A 21,201-nucleotide genomic window follows, 5' to 3' on the forward strand; every position below is an offset into this window, starting at 1 on the left:
TTAGTTTATGGGTTCAGATAGCAGCAGTGTTTTTTATATGTTACCCTCGAGGCCATATTTTAAAGAATCCTCTCCCTGCCTTAAGCTGCCCACACACCTTACAATTTACCTGCAGATTTTCCGTGGTCAGATGGATAAGGTGCAACAGATTGGCCCAGGTGGAGATTACTCCATCCACACAGTTAAGTGTAGATGGAGGAATCTCTTGCACCTTTTCCATCTGACCATAGAATATCTGCAGATAATTGTAATTTGTGTGGGGCAGCTTTACAGTGTTTCTAAACATTTATTTTTCTTGTGTAGATGTCCCCCAAGACCACCACCCCCTCCCCCCACCTGTCCACAATAGCAACTCTCTCTGATTATTTTGTTTCTGCCAATTTCCTTGATGCTGTAGTAGGACCTGCATTAGGTAACCTGAGTAGCTACCAAAGTTAGTAATTGTGTAGATAGAGCCAAATACAGCAAAATGTCAATCATTCAGCAACTGAGCAACAACTCACTGAATTTCTCTGATGAGGGGATTAGTGGCCTGCAATTTCATTTTCCTGACAAAAAAAGGGCTAGAACTTCTCAGGGAGCACACAGCAGGGATGTGAAACGCTCACTTGCTTACATGTGTCACTTCCTCACGGCTGGATGAGGGATATCTCGTTCTTTTGCTGGCAACTACATTTTACAGCATTTTCAGCAACATGGGAGCGATGTCTTGCTGGTCTAGCCAGCGAGGCAGCAACAAATAATAGCAGGTGAGTGTTTTCCTGTATATTTTAACAATTCTGTTGCTCATGAGTTCTCTACGATTAAGATAACTGAACCAACATAAATTGTCATGACTAACTATGATATGCCATTAACTTTTCCCAAAGAAAGTATATTTTATATAAAATTACATAGTAAGATATATTAGCCGAGTGAACTCAAGTGATGTGGGGAGGCGTGGTGTATGTGAGCAGAGGTGAGGGGAGAGCTGAGAGGCCCCAAGGGGTGAAATGCTTAACAAACTCTAGCGATTGTGAAAATAGTGAAACAATATAGAATGATTATGTTAGATGTTGCATTATAATGACTTTAAAAGCAGTACTCTGACAATCAGTTACTTATTTTATGTATATGTTTATTATTTTATTCTCTCCTTTTGATTAAATAAACAAGGAGCCTACTATCTATGCAATACAGCTACCTACTGCTCAAAGCACATACCCACCTACTGCTCAAAGCACATAACCACCTAGTGCTCAAGGCACACAACCAACTTCTGCTCAAGGCCCACAACCAACTGCTGCTCAAGGCACACTGGCAGCTGGCTGAGTGACCAGTACTGACTCATCACTAAGGGAAATAAGTCACTCTTTGTTGCACCCCGTGAAATTTCATCTCACAACCTCTGGGGATGCAGGCATCCATGCTGGGAACCCCCTTCGAGGTATGGAAACCAAATGCCAGGGGGCTATGGAATTGGATTTCTGAATAATGAAAAAAAGCTGAAATAGGATTCTCTGCCCAATTAAACCTAAAAGTGAAGAAATGTGCTTGGCATGTCATGTGACACATGAGTACCATTATCAGTAACTGCACCTCAATTTCATGTTTTGATTGTACAAAAAAAACAGTAAAAATCTCACTACTTGTAGCTAGCTTATGTATTTGTAATTTGCCATTTTTATATAAATACATATGATTTTCTTTCAACCGTTTTGTTCCTAGCTATCTATATGTAAAGTAAAACCAAGCTATTGATATCTTACTAGTACAATAGGACGGATGATGGCAAAGAAAGTATATGGACACACTGCAGAAGCCATTGGAGGTGTGCAATCATGAAAAAATAAAGGTTAGGGACCCTGATCAAAATCAAATATATGATCACATGCGATGTTCCTTATTTCCCCACATGTTTTGAGCTGAGCAAGCTAACTCTAAATTCCCTAACACAGCAATATATAGAACTGCCAAAGCCAGTAGCAAGAAATAGGTGAATGGCAGCACACATACTTATGCAAAGTGACACCTCTTTCTGAAGCATTTCACACATGACTACACTACTGGGTTTATTTAACAAGGCAGTGCAAAGAGCAATGATTATAATGTGCAAAATGTAGTAACACATAGCGATCAACCAGGGTTTACTACTATTCTGAGCAGTCAAGACAATGAAAAATGATTTTGTTTTTTTATGTTTTATTGCACTTTTCTCGTTGTCTTAAGCAGGCCATACACCCATAGATTATCTGCAGATTTTCTGTTGTCAGATGGAAAAAGTGCAACACATTCTTCCATCTACACTAAACTGTGTGGATGAAGGAATCTCCCGCTGGACCAAACTTCAGTATCTTGCTAGTCGGCCTCGCTGGCTGTCAAAACACCTGAACAATCTGATTGGATGCAGGCATTGTTCAGGTGTTTTGAGAGCCAGCGGGGTCGACTAGCAAGATACTGAAGCTTGGCCCAGCGGGAGATTCCTTCATCCACACAGTTTAGCATAGATGGAGGAATCTGTTGCACTTTTTCCATCTGACCATAAAACATCTATAGGTGTATGGCCAGTTTTACTAAGGAGCAGATTTAAACTAGGCACATACAAAAACCTCAATTACCACAGGTACATGGCTCATTAAAAAAACCCATAAGTGTGTTTTTAAAAGCAACTTGCATAAATATCTGAATTTAACTGTGCTGCATTGCTCTTGTGCTAACAAGAAAAAAGGTGACAGGAGGAGTCCAGTGGCGCAACTACCGCCGGTGCAGGCGGTGCGGGCGTACCAGGCCTCAGCCTGGGGGGGCCGAGCAAGTTGCCGGCCGCTGGATAGGTATCCAGTGCCCGGAACCCCCGGTCTCTCTGCCGGGAGTGTCGGATCATCCGTTCATCCAACACTTCCGGCCAGTGGTGTAGCGAGGGGGGGCGGGGCCGCCGGCCCAGCCGGTCGCAGGGGTGAACTGACCGTGCGGCATCAGCTGTGGCTCTGTGACCGCCGCTCCTCAAGTGGGTCCTCTGCGGGCGCCCCTCTACAGTGCCTGTTTAGAAGGCTGCGTCTGCCTGATCCAGTTACTATTTAAACCGGCACGCTGTGTTGTCAGCTTCTGAGAAGATACGCTATTAGCGTAGCGGGAGCGATGCAAAATGCGCAGCCGGCAGTTCGGATTTTCGGGCGGGGGACGAGGAGAGACACAAGGTAAGTATATGGATGCATGCACCTGCATGCAGACACCGTGGGACAGGAAGTGCCAGCATGGACAGAGGAGTCAGCGATGGATCGGAGACCCGCCGCACCGCTTGAGAGAAGGCTGAAAACATCATGAAAGAAGATCGGATTAGGAGACATCAGTTAAGGTAAGTGCTGACACTAACATTGGGTGGAGGGATAAAAAAATTGACTTTAATGTCACTTTAACCACTTCCAGGCCGCAGTACGTCTATAGACCGTGCTCTTGGTACCGCTTTTAACAACAGGTGATTGCTTACAAGCAATCGCCTGCTGAGGACTACAAATCTCAGCAGTACTTTATACAGAAATGCTATTGTTATATATTAAGTATTGCTGGGGTGTGTAGTCCTCTATAGCCTGTGCCTTTCTGCATTGCTGTAAATATTAGGGATGCACCATATATCGGCGCCAAAACATATTGGCCAAAAATTGCACTTTTGGCATAATGCAGAAAGTGCAATTTTTCTGCCGATACAGTGGCACATCCGTGCTTTCTTTTCTCCCCGCTGGGCGCTGCTCTGTGTCCCAGCTGGGAAGAGAGAAAGTGACAGCCGGCCGAGCGCTGCGGAAAGAGAGCGCTGTGTTTGTGGGATTTTTTTTTGAGGGGGGGAGCCCAAAAAAAATCTTGCACCAGGGCCCTTTGTTTCTTAGGTCTGCCACTGGGAGGAGAGGGCATAGTGAAATGATAAAAATACATTCACATACCTTATCTATTAACACAAATCTATCTTATTTGTGTATCTCTCGGCTGTAGATCCTCAAATCATCTCTGAATTGATGCTGACACTGTCCTTCCTTCTGGAGGGTGGCTACTTTTGTTCCCCATGGTCCCTGTGTGTGTTGTAAAGTAGCCACCACTCCAAGCTTGCTCCCATGATGGACTACAATCTCATGTTTAGTTTACTAATTTGTACTGAAATTGTAGTCTATCACGGTAGCGAGCTTGGATCGGTGGCTACATTACAACACACACAGGGATCAAAGTTGAGCCGAAGTCACAGCCGAAGAGGGGGGAACAGTCTGCCGAAGCAAACCGTTCTCAGCGCAAATGTAAACAACTGGGGCGGAGCCAGCTGTGATGTCATGGCTGGCTCCGCCCAGTTGTTGTCATTCAATGACAACCTAGCATTCTTAAGTTATTTGAGGGTACTGGGCTGTCACTGAATAACAACAACTGGGCGGAGCCAGCTGTGACATCACAGCTGGCTCTGCCCAGTTGTTTTGATTTGGCAAACCATATGACAGGTGTTGGCCAAATCAAAACAAATAGGCAGAGCCAGCGGTAATGTCACCTCTAGCTCCGCCCATTTGTTTACTTTTTGCCACCACCTGTCATACAGGTCATTTTGCGGCGTGTGTTCGGCGGGTGCAGACGGGTCGGCGGGCATCAGGCTTTTTTTAATTTCGGCGAGTGGGCAGAATGAAAAGAATTGTCAAAAACCTTTGTTGTGTTTTTCTTTCAATTAAAGGACCCTTTCAGAAGTCTGGTGTATTTATTTAAATTTTTTTAACCCTTTAATGAATGAGTAGGGGTACCCCTTACTCATTCACAAGGGGGGGCAGCATTTGGGTGCCTCCTTTATTAAAGGGGGTACCCTGATGCAAATAAGCCCCCCTGCCCGGAGACCCCCACAGCCAACACTCCAGGGCTTGTGAGGAAGAGGCCCTTGTCCCCATTGGCACAGGGCCCCTGGAAAAGCACCCTCCCAGTGCCGAGGGCATGTGGCATGGTATCAGTCACTCACGCCCCCCTTTCCTGCCCTGCCAGGCCTGTGCTTGGATTAAGGGTCTGGTAAGGAATATTAGGGGGACCCCACTTTTTCTTTCCCCCATTTTTGGGGGTGGGGTTCCTCCTTAAAATTCTTAGCAGACCTATAGGGCCAGGTATGACTTTAGGGGGAAACCCCACATATTTTCTTTTAACATTCCTACCAGACCTAAAGGGTATGGTATGGTTTGAGAGGGGGACCCCATACTGTGTTTTGTTTCTTTTCCTTTCTTTTACATTTTTAAATTTTTTTAACATTTAAAAAAAAAATGTAAACTTTTTTTTATTATTTTTTTATTCTGCTCGCTACCTCAGAGGTACCAAGTAGAGTAACCGAGCTGCTAGGCGACATTTGGCTATTTACTCATTGCTGTTCGACCCGTATGAGAATAGGGACGAACGGCAGCGAGTGAACTGCCGGAAGTTTGACTTGGTAGAACAGCTTCTTCGCTTTGGCTCAGCCAAACATGCTGAGCATGTCCGGCTGACCGAAGCCAGCCGATGTATGGCTGATTTTAGCCGATGTATGGCTGAAATCAGCAGTACAGGGTCAAAGTGAATAGCTGAACGGCGTCTGGCTCACTTCACTTTGGCTCGTTTATTCACTCAGCTGCCTTTGGCAGCTTAGCCAATAACCCCCCTAGTTCTATTAGTTAAGTACAGTAGAAAAGACAGCCTAGGCTGGCTGTGCTGTTTGACAGACTGTTTCATTCTCAAGTTTGAAAGGAAAAATTGTTAAAAAAAACTTTGTCAGAAAACTTTACCAAATATGTTTAATAAGGTAGTACAAATTTCGTCCAATATACCGAATATAAGTCACTGTAAAGCAGTAAGAAGTGTTTCTCTACTTCCATTTATTTTTCATTATTGTGTAAAGCAAACCGTTCAGATAGATCTATTCTGCACCTACACCTTTGAAGTGGTAATAGCATAGCCAAAGAGAACCATATGACATCTAATTTGATTATGCATGATCTCTTCTTTCCATGTTAGCAGGAAGGTGTACAGCAAAGGGATTATAATTAAAAGTGGTTTGCCGGTGTTCTCAGTGTGGACAGAAACCTGACAGGTGGGGAAGCGGATGGGAGAGCATAGATGGGCTATCAGATGACAAGGTCACTTAGGGCCGTGGCTGTATTTCTTGTTTTCTTGTTTGAATGCATCACCTTTCAGTGTGTAATAGCACTCATGTCACCTTAATTATCTTCTGATGCTATATTCACATAAGCATTTAACTTGGTCTTTTGACTGCATTGTTTTTCTTTAAATTAAACATAATACACTATTCTAATTCAGTATTTACTAGTATTTCTGTATTTAAAAGGTCATAATTAAGCTTGCACCTCACACCTCTTCCATGCCTATGTCTTACAAACCTTTATGAATCATCCTCTCAGTTGCTTGCTCTATCTCCTTGTCAGTTGTCCTTTCAATTTATTTAATTGATGCTCCTCACTTATTCTCATATGTTATCCTTGCTTGTTAACATCACACGCTAATGCCACACATGGGGCATGTGTGCCACACGTCAGCATCACATGTCAGTGCCACAAATCAGAGTCACACACCCACAGATCCAATCGTTTTCACACATGCTTTGGTAGACTGTTGTTGAGCTCATGCTCAATTAAAACCCATGGCATATTTTGGCTTTCCATGTTCAACTGGTGACAATGTAGCTGAACCAGGCCACTGACTTTGTGAGCTGCTACCTGCCCTTTTACAGGGAAATTTGTTTTGGGGAAAAAGGTCCAACATTCAAAGTGTTCAGTCAAAGTTGAAATTTACAATTTTGATCCCCTTTATGGATTGGATAGTACTCTTTTCCCAATGTTACTATTGTAAATGCCTCCATACCCTGCAAATGCTCTCTAGCTCCTACCTGAGGTCCAAAAGATAGTAGATTCTAAATTGACGCTGAGATGGTTCCTAATGCCAAAAAGACATATTACGTAGAACTATGGCCTTTCATTACAAAAAAAAGGTGTGCTGAAGCACTTAATTATAAGTGCACCTGAACTTACAGTTTTCTTTTAGTCCCCCACAAGGGCCCTCAAATACATGTGGCAACAATACTGCACTGCTCCTGAATTCAGAGCAGAGTTACCACTCTCATGTGGTCTGTGCCAACTTGTACTACAGTGGGATGAGAAGATGTTACAGGTGGCATGGCTTTTAACATTGTCACTGGTGATTCACAAGCCTGTATCTTGCCAATCATCACCCGGCTACACCTAGTCTTGCCCACTGTTTTCTTTATGGACTGCACTGCCTTTTGTTTCGTTTCATTTTGGATGTTTCCTTATTTAGTGTTTCGGAATTTGGGTCTGAAAGTAAATTTGTTTTGGCATTCGGATTCAGAATTGAATCAGAATTTTCGTTAATTCCGGATGAGTTAAATGATCATTACAAATTAATATTCGTTGCAGAAAAGTAACATTAAATGTTTACTTTGTTTCTTTTTAATTTCTGACACTTTGCAGGGAAAAAAACAGCGTCCCCCCCCCCCCCCTTAATACATACCAGACCCTTTAGGCCTGTTAGGAATGTTAGGGGGGACCCCGATGTAAAAAAAACAAAAAACAGCATACGGTTCCGAACAATTAATACCAGACCCTTTAAAAACCCCTAAAATCCTTTACCGGACCCTTAATCTGGGCAGCAGCCTGGCAGGGATTGGGAGGGTGCAGATGAGCCCGTCTGCCCGCAGACCCCCACAACCACCGGGTCAGGTTTGTGGGGAAGAGGCCCCTGGGAAAGCACCCTCCCAATGTCAAGGGCATGTGGCCTGTTATGGTTGAGAGAGAGGAGGGTGGGGGCGATTGTTTGCCCCCCCTTCCAGCCCTGCCAGGCTGCTGCCCGGATTAAGGGTCTGGTATGGTAACATGGCAAAATTGCGGCAAAAATGCACTGCACTGTGTTTGCAGATCTGCTCCAGATCTGGCCTGGACATGGCATGAGCATAGCCTGAATTGTTGGGGGAAACACACGCTGTTTTTTTACATTATTATTATTCCTGTGAACATGTTTAACACTTTTGTGTATTCTGTGACAGCTGTCAGATCATTTGCATTAGGGATCTAAGTGTCCTCAAAGAAGCAGAAGCTGTTACAGAATAACACAGATCTCTCAGCTTCTTTCATTATTTACATTTTGTAACAATATTGTGTTACTTTGTTTTAATTTGAGATACAAGTGCAGAGAAGCCAGAGAGCGGTAAATGTATCCAAATTTTGTTATCAAACATTCGGATTTGTTCGGATTCGTTATTTCTGCCACCCGGAAATTTGGATGCATCCGAATGTCCGAATTTATGTCTAATAGCATTTACAGTAGGCATTCTGCAGCTGTTCCTTTGCTCAGGCACACATTTTCATCCATTGCACATTGTCCCTGTGGAACAGCTCTTCATGTCCCTAGTTGCTGCCCCCTGATGACACCATCAACGTAATCTAATAATCAGAAGCTGGAGCGGGCAACACACATCAAGCCCACACAAAGCTCCTAATAGGCTCTGGTGAGGCTATAAAAACAGTGTGTGCATATGCACTATGTCACGTGTGAGGAAGTGCTCTACTTGTCACATTAAACTACGATAATTAATTCCCACTAGATACTCAAAATGTAGATTGTAAGTATAGGTCTACTTTAAATACACACAGTATATATTCATGCATTCATTCATTTGCACAGAAAGACCATTTTGCTGCCAGCTCATGTAGCCCTCAAAAAGCATCATTTTTTTTTGTACTCTACAATTCTTAGTGTAAGACTTTACAGGTAGGTGGTGGATAACTATAGTTTCTGGTTGCTTCAGAGTTAATAGTAACTCTCAGGCAAACTCTCCCCCCAAGTGGAACCCGCCCACTGAGCAGGGGAGCGGACCTGAGGGAGACAGTTTTCTCTCAGGTCCGCTCCTCTGCTCAGTGAGCGGGTGAAATAGCCAGCCTGCTATTGGCTATTGCAATTTGAAATAGCCAGTAGCAGGCTGGCTATTGCTCCCCATTGTTTACATTCTGCTGCTGACCGCAGAATGTAGGCAACGGCCGGCAGTAAGATGTAAACAAAGAATTTCGTTGACAACTAAATATAATTTATAGTGTGCACCAAGCAACCCACAATTTTTTAGTGCGCAAGCCACCACCCAAAAAAAATGGAGGACATATGATGTCCTCAATTTTTTTTTTTTTTTGTGGTTGCTTGAATGCCAGATAATGGGGAGTTTACTGTAATAATTTTCCTTGGAATTCTGCTTTACAGGAAGTGCAGATCTGTGCATTTCCCTCTCCTGTCATCCACTGTAAAAACTTCCTCATACTTCCACATATTTTACCAGCTGCTTCCCATCCTCATGCCATTCAACACGCCCCGACCCTTGAGATCTTCAAGTGCACTCTTAAAACTCAACTCTTCAGACAAGCATATAATCTGAGAAAAATCTTACTTTTTTGTCACTGATGCAGCAATGCTTCCTCCTCCACAATCTGACAAGTCTTACTCATCTTTGTTTCTACCCCATACCCCTCTGAATTTCAAGCACATCAAGATAGTGAGCTCTCTCCTATTGTCTGTTATTGTTATGATTTGTACAACTGGAAGCACTTAACACAAATCATAAAGGTACTCCTATGATATCTGTTTTACCCACCCATTTTGATAGCTATTACTTTACACAATGCAACAGGAGATGATGGTGCTATATGAATTAATAATCATAATAATAATAATAATAATAATATTGTATTTTCAGTGAAAACATTTTTTGTTAGTGTGTTATTAAAATACAACTAAATGCTCCTATATGACAACATAAACATAAATGCTCAAGCACAAGACTCATAAAGTAAACAAAAGACTAACTTCATCTCCCCTCCTTCCTCATTCATATGTGTCTCACATCCTCCCCCTACCAGACACTGCAGCGCACAGTTGGAGGTTTTCAGCAACAGAGGCAGTATTGTTCATCCAGAAAGTAGTGAATAAAACAGGTGCCCATGTGCTTATTGACAAGCTACAGGCTTGTGAATCAGCAGTGGCAATGCTGATAGCCATGTCCCCTGCAACATCTGTTCATCTAATTGTACTGCAAGCAGGCACAACCAACGTCTCAGCACTGAATTTAGCAGCAGTACAGCACCATTGCCTCCCCATCACATGAGGCTGCATTCGGTGGACTTAATGGGTTAACTTACTTGAAGACTTGCATTGTGAGAAGGAGCAGTAAAGCAGAACCATTGTGTAGAACTGCAAAGCAGTAAGCAGAGTCTGCATATGTAATGAACAACTGTGCCAACTAAGGTGCCAATGATTAGAACCTCCTTAGGGAGTATGCAGGTATGCAGATGGAACCTATTATATTTACACCTACTAGATGAGGTTCTACATCTAGGGTCTAGTGTTCTCTTTGTTATTTACATGTATTGTGTCATCACGCCAAGATCAATAGAGCTCTCTAGGGCCCTCGGAAATGAAGTTGCAGATGCCAATGAGTCTGGAAAGAGATTTAAAAAGTTATTTAAAATGGAATAGTCCACTGTAAGCATTATACTATACAAGTGGCGTAGATTTCAAACAACTGGTAATTTGTCTAGGGCTGACCAGCCTAGCACATTCAACCCAAGAGCTGCCTTTTTGATGCTGAAAGAAGTCTCCAAGAACCTAAAAATGTCATTGCAGGGTGTTCAGGTAACTCTTGCAACAGTTCAGATCAAAGTGCATGGATCTACAATCAAAAAGAGATTGCACCAATTCAACCTGCAAGATATGTGTTAAGAAAACCATGCACTTTGCTTTCCAAAGAGAGCAAGATCACAGTTTGCCATTGAACATATAGGCAAAAACTAGTCCTTCTGGAGCAATGTGCTGAAGACTGATCAAACAAAGATATACTTAGGTCACAGTAACAGTAGACATGTTTGCTGCAAACCGAAGACAGTATTTCAGAAGAACCTCATAATAACTGTGAAGTGAAGGTAGTGGGTTGCTGTGATACTTCAGGGCCTTGGCAGCTTGCAGTCATCCGGTCAACTATGAATCAATGTGCCATTGATTAGAATGTGAGCCCATCTGTCCAAAAGTTGAACCAGATATGAATGGCTCAAAAAGAAAAAATAGAGGATTACGGACTGTCCTAATCAAAGCCCTAATTTGATTTGCATTAACATTCTGAATTGGAAAGGGGCAGTTCATGCAGGGAAACCCAAAAGCATCTTGCAACTAGAAGGAATTCTGCATGGAGAAGGGGGTCATACATTTTGATGTCAAAGGCTTATAAACCATGACTAAAAGAAGTCGATTCAGCTACAGGGGGGGTAATACCAACGTTTGATGCCAAGGATGTACTTACTTTTCCAGAGTACATCATTGATATTGATGTTGAATAAATTATTGAAAAGGCAGCTTTTTCTTGTGTTCTTATTCATGTACAATATATATACATATTATATATGTAATGATGTTAAATAGTGATACATTGAATCATATGTTATGTTACTACCATTGCATTTTTGTATTTTGAACCATACCCATTGTGTAGCCATGCAAGTATTCATAAATGTGCGTCTTACATATCTGGCTAACACTGATCTAGTATATATGATTATCCTTATACTAACCTTTGAATTCCTAATTTAGCAACAGATGTGATAAGATGAGTAATAGGTTGTTATGTAGTCTAATTTTAACAAGAGATAGTACCTGGATCTCTCTGGCGTGATACATGACAATGAGTCCAAGCAGGATAGCAGTTGAGAGGCTGATAAGGCATTTCAGTGCAAATGAGTAAGAGGATTCCTACAAAAACAATGAAACAGGCTAGATCAACATGTAACCAAAGTCTGAATATCATTTTCTGAACCAAAGTTCTAACAGAGACATACACATATATATACTGTTATACCATTAAACACTGATAACTGCTCAGATAACACAAAAAACATGCAATGAACATTATTGTTATTGTGCTGGCCAGTGAAGGTACAGTTTCTTGAGTAGTGGGTTGTCAATTAGCAATTGGCAGCATGCAGTTGACATTTTGTGAGCACTGCTGCACCCTGCAAGAAAAGGGGTTTTGGCAGAGACCACTCCACCACGTAACAAACTCTCAGAACAGTGTGGTCATTTTTAAAATAGCTTTGAGGATTAGTTGCCAGTAGGAGATTTAGACGAGATGGCACTTGCACCTGCGCGGATCTACGTCAAGTTCTCCAACCCCTGTCAGTGCGCCTGCGGGGTCACCGAAAAGCAGAATCAAGTCCTCCACACATCGTTAGTGCGCCTGCGCGCCCATCCCATGGCACAGCATGCTAAGAGATCACATGTTTTGCCCTCACGTGGGCACGCTTTTGGGTTTCCGCGCAGGCACACTGACGGGGGTTGAAGGACTTGATGGGGATTGTGAAGCCACGCAGGCGCAGTGACGGGAGGTCGATCAGTCGATGAGGATTCTAACACTAGCACACACGCACTAGCACCATCTGCTCTAAATCAGCTACTGGCAAGTCACCGGATGTGATGTAACCAGTCGGAGATCTCGACGAGTTGGAGATTTCAATAGAACACCGGCAGTGCTGAGGCAGCATGGAGCCAGCTTCCTTTTCAATCAGGAAGCCGGGTCAAAGTATTATGACCTTTCTCCTGGCTTTCTGATTGGCTAGGAAGTCGGCTTCACTTGTTGCTAGGCAGTCTGGCTACCTAACCAATCAAAAAGCCGGACGGCACAACGTGACCCGCCTCCGGCTTCCTGATTTGTCAAGAAGCCAAGCTGCCTAGCAACAATTGAAGTTGGCTTCCTAGCCAATCAGGAAGCCGGGAGGCGGGTCATGACGTGCCGCCCGAGTTCCTGATTGGCTAGGAAGTGGGCTTCACTTGTTGCTAGAAAGCCTGGCTTCCTGACTAATTAGGAAGCCGGACAGAACCTCATGACCCGCCGCTTGGCTTCCTGATCAGGAAACCAGGCACCTTAGGCAAGTGAAGCCGGTGTTCTTTCGATAGAGCATAGAACACTGGCTTCCCAGGCAATCAGGAAGCCGGGCACCGGGTCCTGATCCTGATAATCGGGGCACACGGAACCTTTATCGGTACTCAGTATCGGTGAGTACTGAGAAAAAAATATCGGTACTCGTAAAAATGGTATCGCTGCATCCCTAGTTATTCTATATGATAACATCAAATGTAGTAACTGGTTAAATAAAGTAAAATCCAGCTGTGGATGCCCTCTTCAGGACAAAGGCATATGCATAGGCATAGACAGCAAATAATTCAGTTTTCCTTTGCTTCCAAATATTTCTTATATAAACGGAAGGCAACATTTCATGTGTCAAAATCATGGCTCTGATAATCCCTTTTTTGTACTCCAAGGTTCTGTGTAGGAATTGTTGGTAGGAAAAAAGTTTCGGCCGTATGCAAATATTACTAATCCTAGCACATAAACAATATACTGTATGAATCATTGTCTTTGAAAACAGTCAAATATAAAAAATCTACCCTATTAGATTAAATATCTTTATGCTTAATATTCAAAATAAAGATATAGCCATGCTACATCTATGCATAAGAATCAAGATATCTTAAGACAAAATTTGGAAAAGTAAACATTTATCACATATATGTTATCAGGCTTTCCAACCAATTTCCTTCCTTTCATTTTGAGATCTTAAACCATTTCTCCTTAACTTAAGTCGGAATACATCTCTGTTTACATCTAGTTGTATTGCTGCTCAAACCTAAGTCGACAAAACACTCAAGACAAGGAATCCCTTTAATTTCTATGGCCCCTGTTCACACCTGAGTGTTTTGTCGCATGAAGTTTCCCTTTGAAATCTATGTGACCAAAAAGTGCTGTAATCTGCCAAAAAGTAGCAAATTTTCCAGTACTTTCTCCAGCAACAGGCATTTTTCTGCTTGCGACAAAATGCTCAGGTGTGCACAGGGGCTAAAGAAATTAATGGGATTCCTTGTCTGGAGTGTTTTGCCGCGCTTGGCTTTGAGCAACAAAGCTAGGTGTGAACAGAGCCTTGCAGCCAAGGAAGGTGCAATATGAGCATCTATTTGGATTGCAGTTGCCATATTGCTGCACATTTGATCAGCTATGACATCAGCCATTTAAGGGATTGAGAGTTTGGTTGGGAGGTTAAATAAGTACACTGATAACATAGATAATCGACATGCCTTAATAGTAGCTGCTTTAAGAGACAATAAATTGTTGGGTAAAGTTCCTCTAAACCATGATAAGGTCACACACATACAATGCAGGGAATGTTTAATAATCTAGTGAAACCAGAAATTCCAACAATTGTAGAATGTTTTTCATAAATGTTGATAAAACACCGATGCGTACATACACTTGCAACATTCTCTACCATATAACAAAAAAGGCCAAAATTCATCACCCCGAATCAATCTTTGTTTGTCAAATATCAAAAAAATATGCTGTTCTCCAGAAAGGTCAGAGAAGAAGTATGGCCTAGCGGTTCATGTAATGCCCAGCGAACAATAAGGCCCCATTCACACGTAGCGACATACCTTTTGCAGCGGCCGCGATAGCGCGACTTTCGGTGCGACTTTCGGTGCGACGTTCCAGCGACGGTATCGCGACCTTCTGCGTCGGGCTCCATTAGAAAAAAGCAAAATCCGCCGAAAAAAAGGTCCTGTAGAAGCGACTTGCGACGCGCGACATGGAGCTAAGACAGCTCCATTAAATATCATTAGCCGGCGACTTCTCGCGATATCGCGCGGCAAAAATGCGCGATATCGGTCGGAAATCGCGCGATATATCGCTACGTGTGAATGGGGCCTGAAGCTTATTAATATTTGACAAAAAAGGATACAGCTGTGATGCAGTTTGGACTTATTTGTTATGTGTACTGTGGGAGACCTGCACTCGCGGCCAGTGGGATAGCCATAGGTCCACCTGGAGCATAACCATTTTGGGGCCAATTTCTCTACCATACTCAAGTGTTGCAAATGTTGCCTGAAGCAGTCACAACATTTACTGATCGTCTTCAGAAAATGCTAGCTGCCTAGCTTTCATGTAGAACCTTTGACTACAGGATTGTCATAGTCACTGCATCGAAACAGTATGCAGATCAGGAGTTACTGTATGGTTTGCCATGTGTTTTCTTTGGACCCCTGACTCTGAAAATCTTACAAAAACCAGACAACTAGCATTTTCAGAAATAGATTAGTAAGAGCAGCCTCCAAATTTCTCTCACAACAGGTTTGCTTTTAATACATTGGTTGGCATCTTCCTGACTCTGCACAGGTCACTTCATCGCCCAATCTGAGAAGACCTATCTTGATCATGTGATGATCACCTCCTGCCACGGGCTGCCTTAGAATACAGCCCTGAGGATGTAAACCTACTGACTATTGGCACCTTTTGTTAACCAATTATTATAAAAAATAGTTAGGTGGCTAAATGTACCTGTTACACGAATATCAGTTAGTTTCATGGATAATTAGAAAACATTATTTCAGAATTTAATAGCCTTTAAAAAGCAAAAAACCACTCCCATACATCATCAGCAGTACATTTATATACAACATGACTGTTAACTGACACTGAATTCATTACTGCAGGCACTTGATCATTCAATTTAAGTGTATCTAAACTCAAGAACAAAAATTTTATATATTGCAATTTCTCAGTCCTTATATGTGCTTGCTGCATTTGTTTTCTTTTCATTTGTCTGGATTTTTTTACCTTTTTATTTTCACACCTCCAGTCCTAGAGTAACAACGCTGACTCACTGCACTGTAACTCTGGATAAGCAGCGTTGTCACTCTAAAGTAGGACAGGAAGTATGTTAAGACTACAGAACTCTTCTTATTTCAACTACCCCTCATTCACAACTAGGCGACAAAGTTTTTGCGCATAGAAACGGGCATGCAGTAAGCTGCACGTTTTTATGAGCAGATTGTGACACGTTGATGTAAATGGGCAGTATGCACATAAAAACACGCAAAACCAATTGCACCGTGTGTTTCCAAGCGCTTTGTATTGGCTCTATGGGAACAAAATGAGCTGTAATCTGCCAAAAAGAAGCTTGTGTACTTTGTCCCGCGACAGGCATTTTGCTTATTGCGAATAAACACACAGGTGTGAACAGGGGCCATAAGAATGAATAAGATTTTTCTTTGTGAAGCATTTTGTCGCACTTATTCAGCTGCGATAATACACTTAGTGTGAACCAGGCCTTATAAGGGAAAGCGTTTTGCACTCCGCAGAGAGAACTGGTACCATACTAACGGATAACAAGACACCACAGCAGGGAGGAGAACAGAAAATGATTAGCTCACTAGATTTCTGGCAGGATCAGAACAGGAACAGATGTTCTAAAACGCTTTCAACAATATGTTTAACAGTACAAATTGAAGAAGAGAAGGTAATTGTTACAGTTTACATACACTTTAAACTTCCTTGCAAACATCGGTAATCATTTTTTTGCTAGTACTAGTATTTTTTGATGTCTTGAATCATTTGCAAATCTTTCAAATAATGAAAGAAATTGAGAAAACAAACAAACAAACAAAAAAAATCAAAATCCTGCTTGCCAAGTTGCCATTGTCAGCTGAGAAAGGATTAGTGCATAAACTACATTTTTCCAAAAGTGTATTACATGGTTAGACTGAAATCTCCATCTGCATTTCGAAGCTGTTAGTGCTCATACAGACAGATAAACATTCCAAAAATCCAATCTTCTATGAAAACACATTGGCCAAGCATAATTATAATTTCATTTCAGGAGCAAATTTGTTTTCGAGATTTATAGTATAACTGATCCAAAAGCTTAAAAGAATAGAGAAATGACAGTGGGCGGCTCAAAAAAAAAAGAGAGATATGAAAAAGTATGGCTAACAATGGCAATGCACAAGGCTTATTGAACAGTAACACAATATAAGTTTGAAGCTATGCAAACAATACATGTATACAAGCTGTCAGGCAATACAAAAGATTTCAGTTGAAACTGTCTGCCAATCTGACAGTGTATTTTGTTAAAACAACTGGAACTGATAGGAAAGGACAGATGTGAAGTTGATAAGGCTGGGTAGAAGACAATCCTATTGCTCTTTGCTTATAGCACTGAAATACTGTAATAAGCAATGATGTGCAATAACCTGGAGCGATTAGTCATAATTTTCAACAATTTTTTTGGACTACTGTAAACGTTTGAAAATATGAAAATGAAATATGATTGGGTATTAATGGAAACAGAGATGTGATTGCTAATTAATGGTTACCGCACGGCATTGCTCATTGTGCCACGTCACAAAATACATCTGTTATCTTACACATTACAGTGTCACGTTTTCATCATTACCTTAGTGTAGACCCCCCAGGATAGCTCTGTCTCGGTGACCATGACCACAATACCAAACATCCCAAATATAAGTGCGTAATCACTGAGCCGTTTCCTCTTCTCAAACAGGGCTCTGCGATGACCCAATTTGTAGCCGACGTTTTGGTTTTTCTTTTGGCCCCGGTGACTTCCGTGGCTACCCTCATCCCCTCCTCGTAGGCTGCGGTGTGATGATTTGATTGGGTCGTTTTTGCTCACTACCACTTCAATCCCTGGACTGTGTAAGGTCTGCAGGGGTTGGGTCTCTGGGTCTGCCTCATGGAGATTTCTCCTGGAGGAGCTTAGGCTGCTGAGGGGTCTTGGGATCCCCCCGTTGTATCTGCAGCTGTTCATGGCTATGTCCGAAAAACGGTTGGACTTTCTGAAGGATACTCCTGGACCATCATGACTGATGGGTTGTAGGTCAACGTTCCCCTACAGAAAAACATAAAGAAACATGGTACTTTAGGGATTATCTGAAAATGATGCATAATTATTTATATCTAGGAAGTATATCATAGGTCCATGATTTCTCCATCAATTTATCTGTGCCCAACTTCCTTTTTTGTTCTGTGTTTCCTTTCCTGTCTAATCCCTGACATACATTATATATCTTATTTATTTTACCTTTTGTTGAAGAAAAACAAACATATAGGCTACCATTTGCTTTCTTCTGAAAATGCTATTTGTCTTCCTGTCCTATAACCTCCCTGTTTCAGTACTTTGAGTTACGGACCATGAGGAAGTCTCCATATAAGGGCTTCTGACTTTTCTCTGACTCTGCTGATCTATACACTTATCCCAGGTGAGTGGTTTTGAAAATTTTGAAGCCAGTGAGTGAGCTTGACAACCAGGCAATTAGCCATTTTTAGGAGGAGGTCAAGAATCAAAATATGGCATTTAGTTCCATTTTAATTTCCATTGTAAAAAAGAATTTGAACCCCCACTCCAGCCATACTATTTAATATGGTCTTGGACAGAGTAGCAGTCTAGGTACAATTTTTCTCATAAGCCCCATGGGCTGAACAACTAAAAACACTTGATTGCTCCATCTGCACTAAAGAGAATCTCCCATGCCACTCTATTTAGATAGCCAGCTCCTACAGCTGTCAAAATATGAGAGCGATATAGAAAAAGAGAGAGAGAGAGAGGGGAGAGAGAGTGGGAGGGAGAGAGAAAGGGGGAGAGACAGAGGGAGAGAGAGGGAGAGGGAGAGGGAGAGGGAGAGAGAGATAGAGGGGGCATATGTGCTGTTAAGTTCTATTTCTATTTTCTTCATCGCTCTTGCATATGGTTATGTTGTGTTGAATAGAGTAACACAACCATATGCAATATTTAATTAATATTTAATATTAAAAAGAAATTAAATAGTCCTGTGTATTTTTCCTTTGTATTGAATTTACAAAAAAAAAAACCCTAGATAAATAAAAACTATAGGCTCTTACTTTTAAAAAAACTAAGCCTGCCACTACGTAGCTGTTTATCCCAAACATACAGACCAACGTCAGTGTGTCTAAAAAAGAAGAAAAAACAATCCATCGTATGCCCTAGTCCTTACAGTAAAATCTGCTGCACAAAGATCTGAAAAGAGTTGTTCATGCCTGAACATCTGCTAATGTTACTGAGCTAAAGGAGTTCTGCATTGAAAAGTGCCAACATATCTACAGTGATGGAGGACTCTGGTCAACAGCTACATGGAGCATTAAGTTGCTGTTTTTGTAGCTAAAGGTGTCAAAATCAATTATTATTGACTTTGAAGGAATAACTACTTTTCACACCTATGACTGCAAATTTCATCTTCCACTCCAAGAAAATGATGTGAAACAGCAATGGTGCCATGTTTAAAAAAATATGAGCACAAAAACAGACACACTTATCTGGTTGTATATATTGTGCAGTGTGCCCTCTAAATAAAAGCTGGATAGTAAATCTCCTGAACAGTTTTTTTTTTTAATGTGGAATTCAAATCTCAATTTTTTAATGCACATTTTGCCTATAGGGACATACAATGTTAGAAGGCATAGCTTTATAAAAGGCAATGGAGTGCACTGATATCACAGAATATTGTGATATAATACCAATATACAGCAGACTGGAATCTATATATACATATTGGAAGGTGCAAGCCATCTATAAAGATGGCGATATAAAGAATTAAAGATTATTAGATGGCGGTCTAAAGACCTGAACACTGCACGACTATCCGTTGAAAAGATCATAGCATAAACATGTATGTTAAGTCTAGCCTGTCCAAGGGTGTCTGCAGTGGTCCAGATGTCTATACACTTCTCATAACCATACGGTCATTTTTTAATCCACTATAATCAACTAGATCAGCAGTAGTCATCTCATATCAACCACATACACCTTTACATGCAATGGTATATACAACAAAACATGAAAATTTTTTATATTTGTACAAAGATTGCAGGTTGTGATGTTAATTGATATTTTTGTAAAGAATACACAAAACATGGCAGCAGATCAGTAGATGAATTCGTGATTAATGTACATAGAAGATTCTTGTGTATTTGGCAACATAAAATATGAAATGTAGTGATTCAATTCATTGTATTCAATGTTATTCATATATAGAACCATAGCAGCTGCAATGCTGCAAAACAGCTTCCTTGTCATGCCTTTTCTATATCCAGAGTTCATTCACTGAAGCTGCATTACAACAAACCTTTGTTCACCGTGTACTCATCTATCTCATCCAGGGCCATAATTGCCAGGTATTTGTGAGCCAGTGCCTAGGGTAGCAAGATAAGAGAGCAGTGACACAATGTTTATCATTTCTGTTTGTCTTTTGTTATATTGGCGACTCTGGCCACTTAGAAATTGTGGATAAATCCAGCAGCCACACTGAAAGGGAAAGGGGAAAGGTGTCATGAGACTCTTAAGTCACCTTTGCTTTCTCTGAAGAATCCTGATTGATAGGCCAATAGTACATTATGCAGTATTCAACAGTAATAATCAGGTATCATGGACAGTCATAAAAAAGAAGGAACATGTATCTAGGGACATAACCAATCATGTGTGCCTAGGGTGTATGAACCGGTCTCACTATGAATCCAACGTTGGCATCAAGAGTGCGAAAAGGAGACTAAAGGTCCAGAATGGAGTGTCTGCTTTCTGCTCTTTGTTGGTTTTCAGGAGAATGCTCTTGCATATCTGTAGTGATCTATAGTCTACTCAAAGAGACAGTATGTACCAGAACTTAAAGTGATATTAAAGTCAAAAGCTTTTTAAGCTGATTAAATCACTTACAATGGATGCTGCTTCTTAATGTTTAAAAGTTATAGTTTCCTGCAGAATCAGATAGTCCTGATATCCTACTTTAGGGTGGCTCATTTCCCTTGGAGGGTCCAATGAAGCCACCCTTGTGTGTGCTAGTAAGCTGTGTGTATCTACCCAATTGCATAGGCACTTCCCTCCCACCTTCTCTCCTCCCTCCCTTTTCTTTCCCCCCTCTTCCCGTCTCCAAGCTGGACTTCTGCTAGAGACAGCTCCGCTGCTTGTGTTCTTGTACTGGACAGGAAGTTCAGGGAAGTGGAGCTGAGAGAGTTGGGGATGTTCTGAAACCATGACTTGGGCAAAAACGTAAAGAAATACTTTGCTGGGCAATGTATATTTGTTTGATCTGGATTCATTATTAAAAAAAAGTGTTAGAGTTTAATACTACTTTAAGTTTCAATACTTTTTATAAGGATTATACTATACCTCCCTATATCTAGAGGTGTATAGTAAGCATGTCTGTATACTGGATTGCTAAGAGTGAGACAGTGAAACATGGTAGGGGAGCAGCTGGGGAGGAAATCACAGCTAAGATATATATCTATATATAGATATATATAGATATACATCTATATATAGATATATATATACT

The 21,201-nt window shown here is 41.5% G+C and overlaps 1 protein-coding gene across 6 annotated transcripts in view; it reads right to left on the bottom strand.

The window, feature by feature from the left end:
* The window catches only part of LOC108785921 (small conductance calcium-activated potassium channel protein 2-like), a 109,432-nt gene that overhangs the window by 78,603 nt on the left and 9,628 nt on the right, over positions 1 to 21,201 (bottom strand). For all 6 annotated transcript variants that reach the window (XM_018555117.1, XM_018555116.1, XM_018555115.1 and 3 more), the window contains exons 2-3: positions 17,295 to 17,747; positions 11,671 to 11,766 (exon numbers count right to left, since the gene is read on the bottom strand). In XM_018555117.1, coding sequence (XP_018410619.1) covers positions 11,671 to 11,766; positions 17,295 to 17,666 — 468 coding nt within the window. In that variant the 5' untranslated portion in view covers positions 17,667 to 17,747. The remainder of the gene's footprint in view (positions 1 to 11,670; positions 11,767 to 17,294; positions 17,748 to 21,201) is intronic.

Source organism: Nanorana parkeri, unplaced genomic scaffold (assembly GCF_000935625.1).
Source record: "Nanorana parkeri isolate BGI_ZX_2015 unplaced genomic scaffold, ASM93562v1 scaffold183, whole genome shotgun sequence".
Lineage (NCBI taxonomy): Eukaryota > Metazoa > Chordata > Amphibia > Anura > Dicroglossidae > Nanorana > Nanorana parkeri.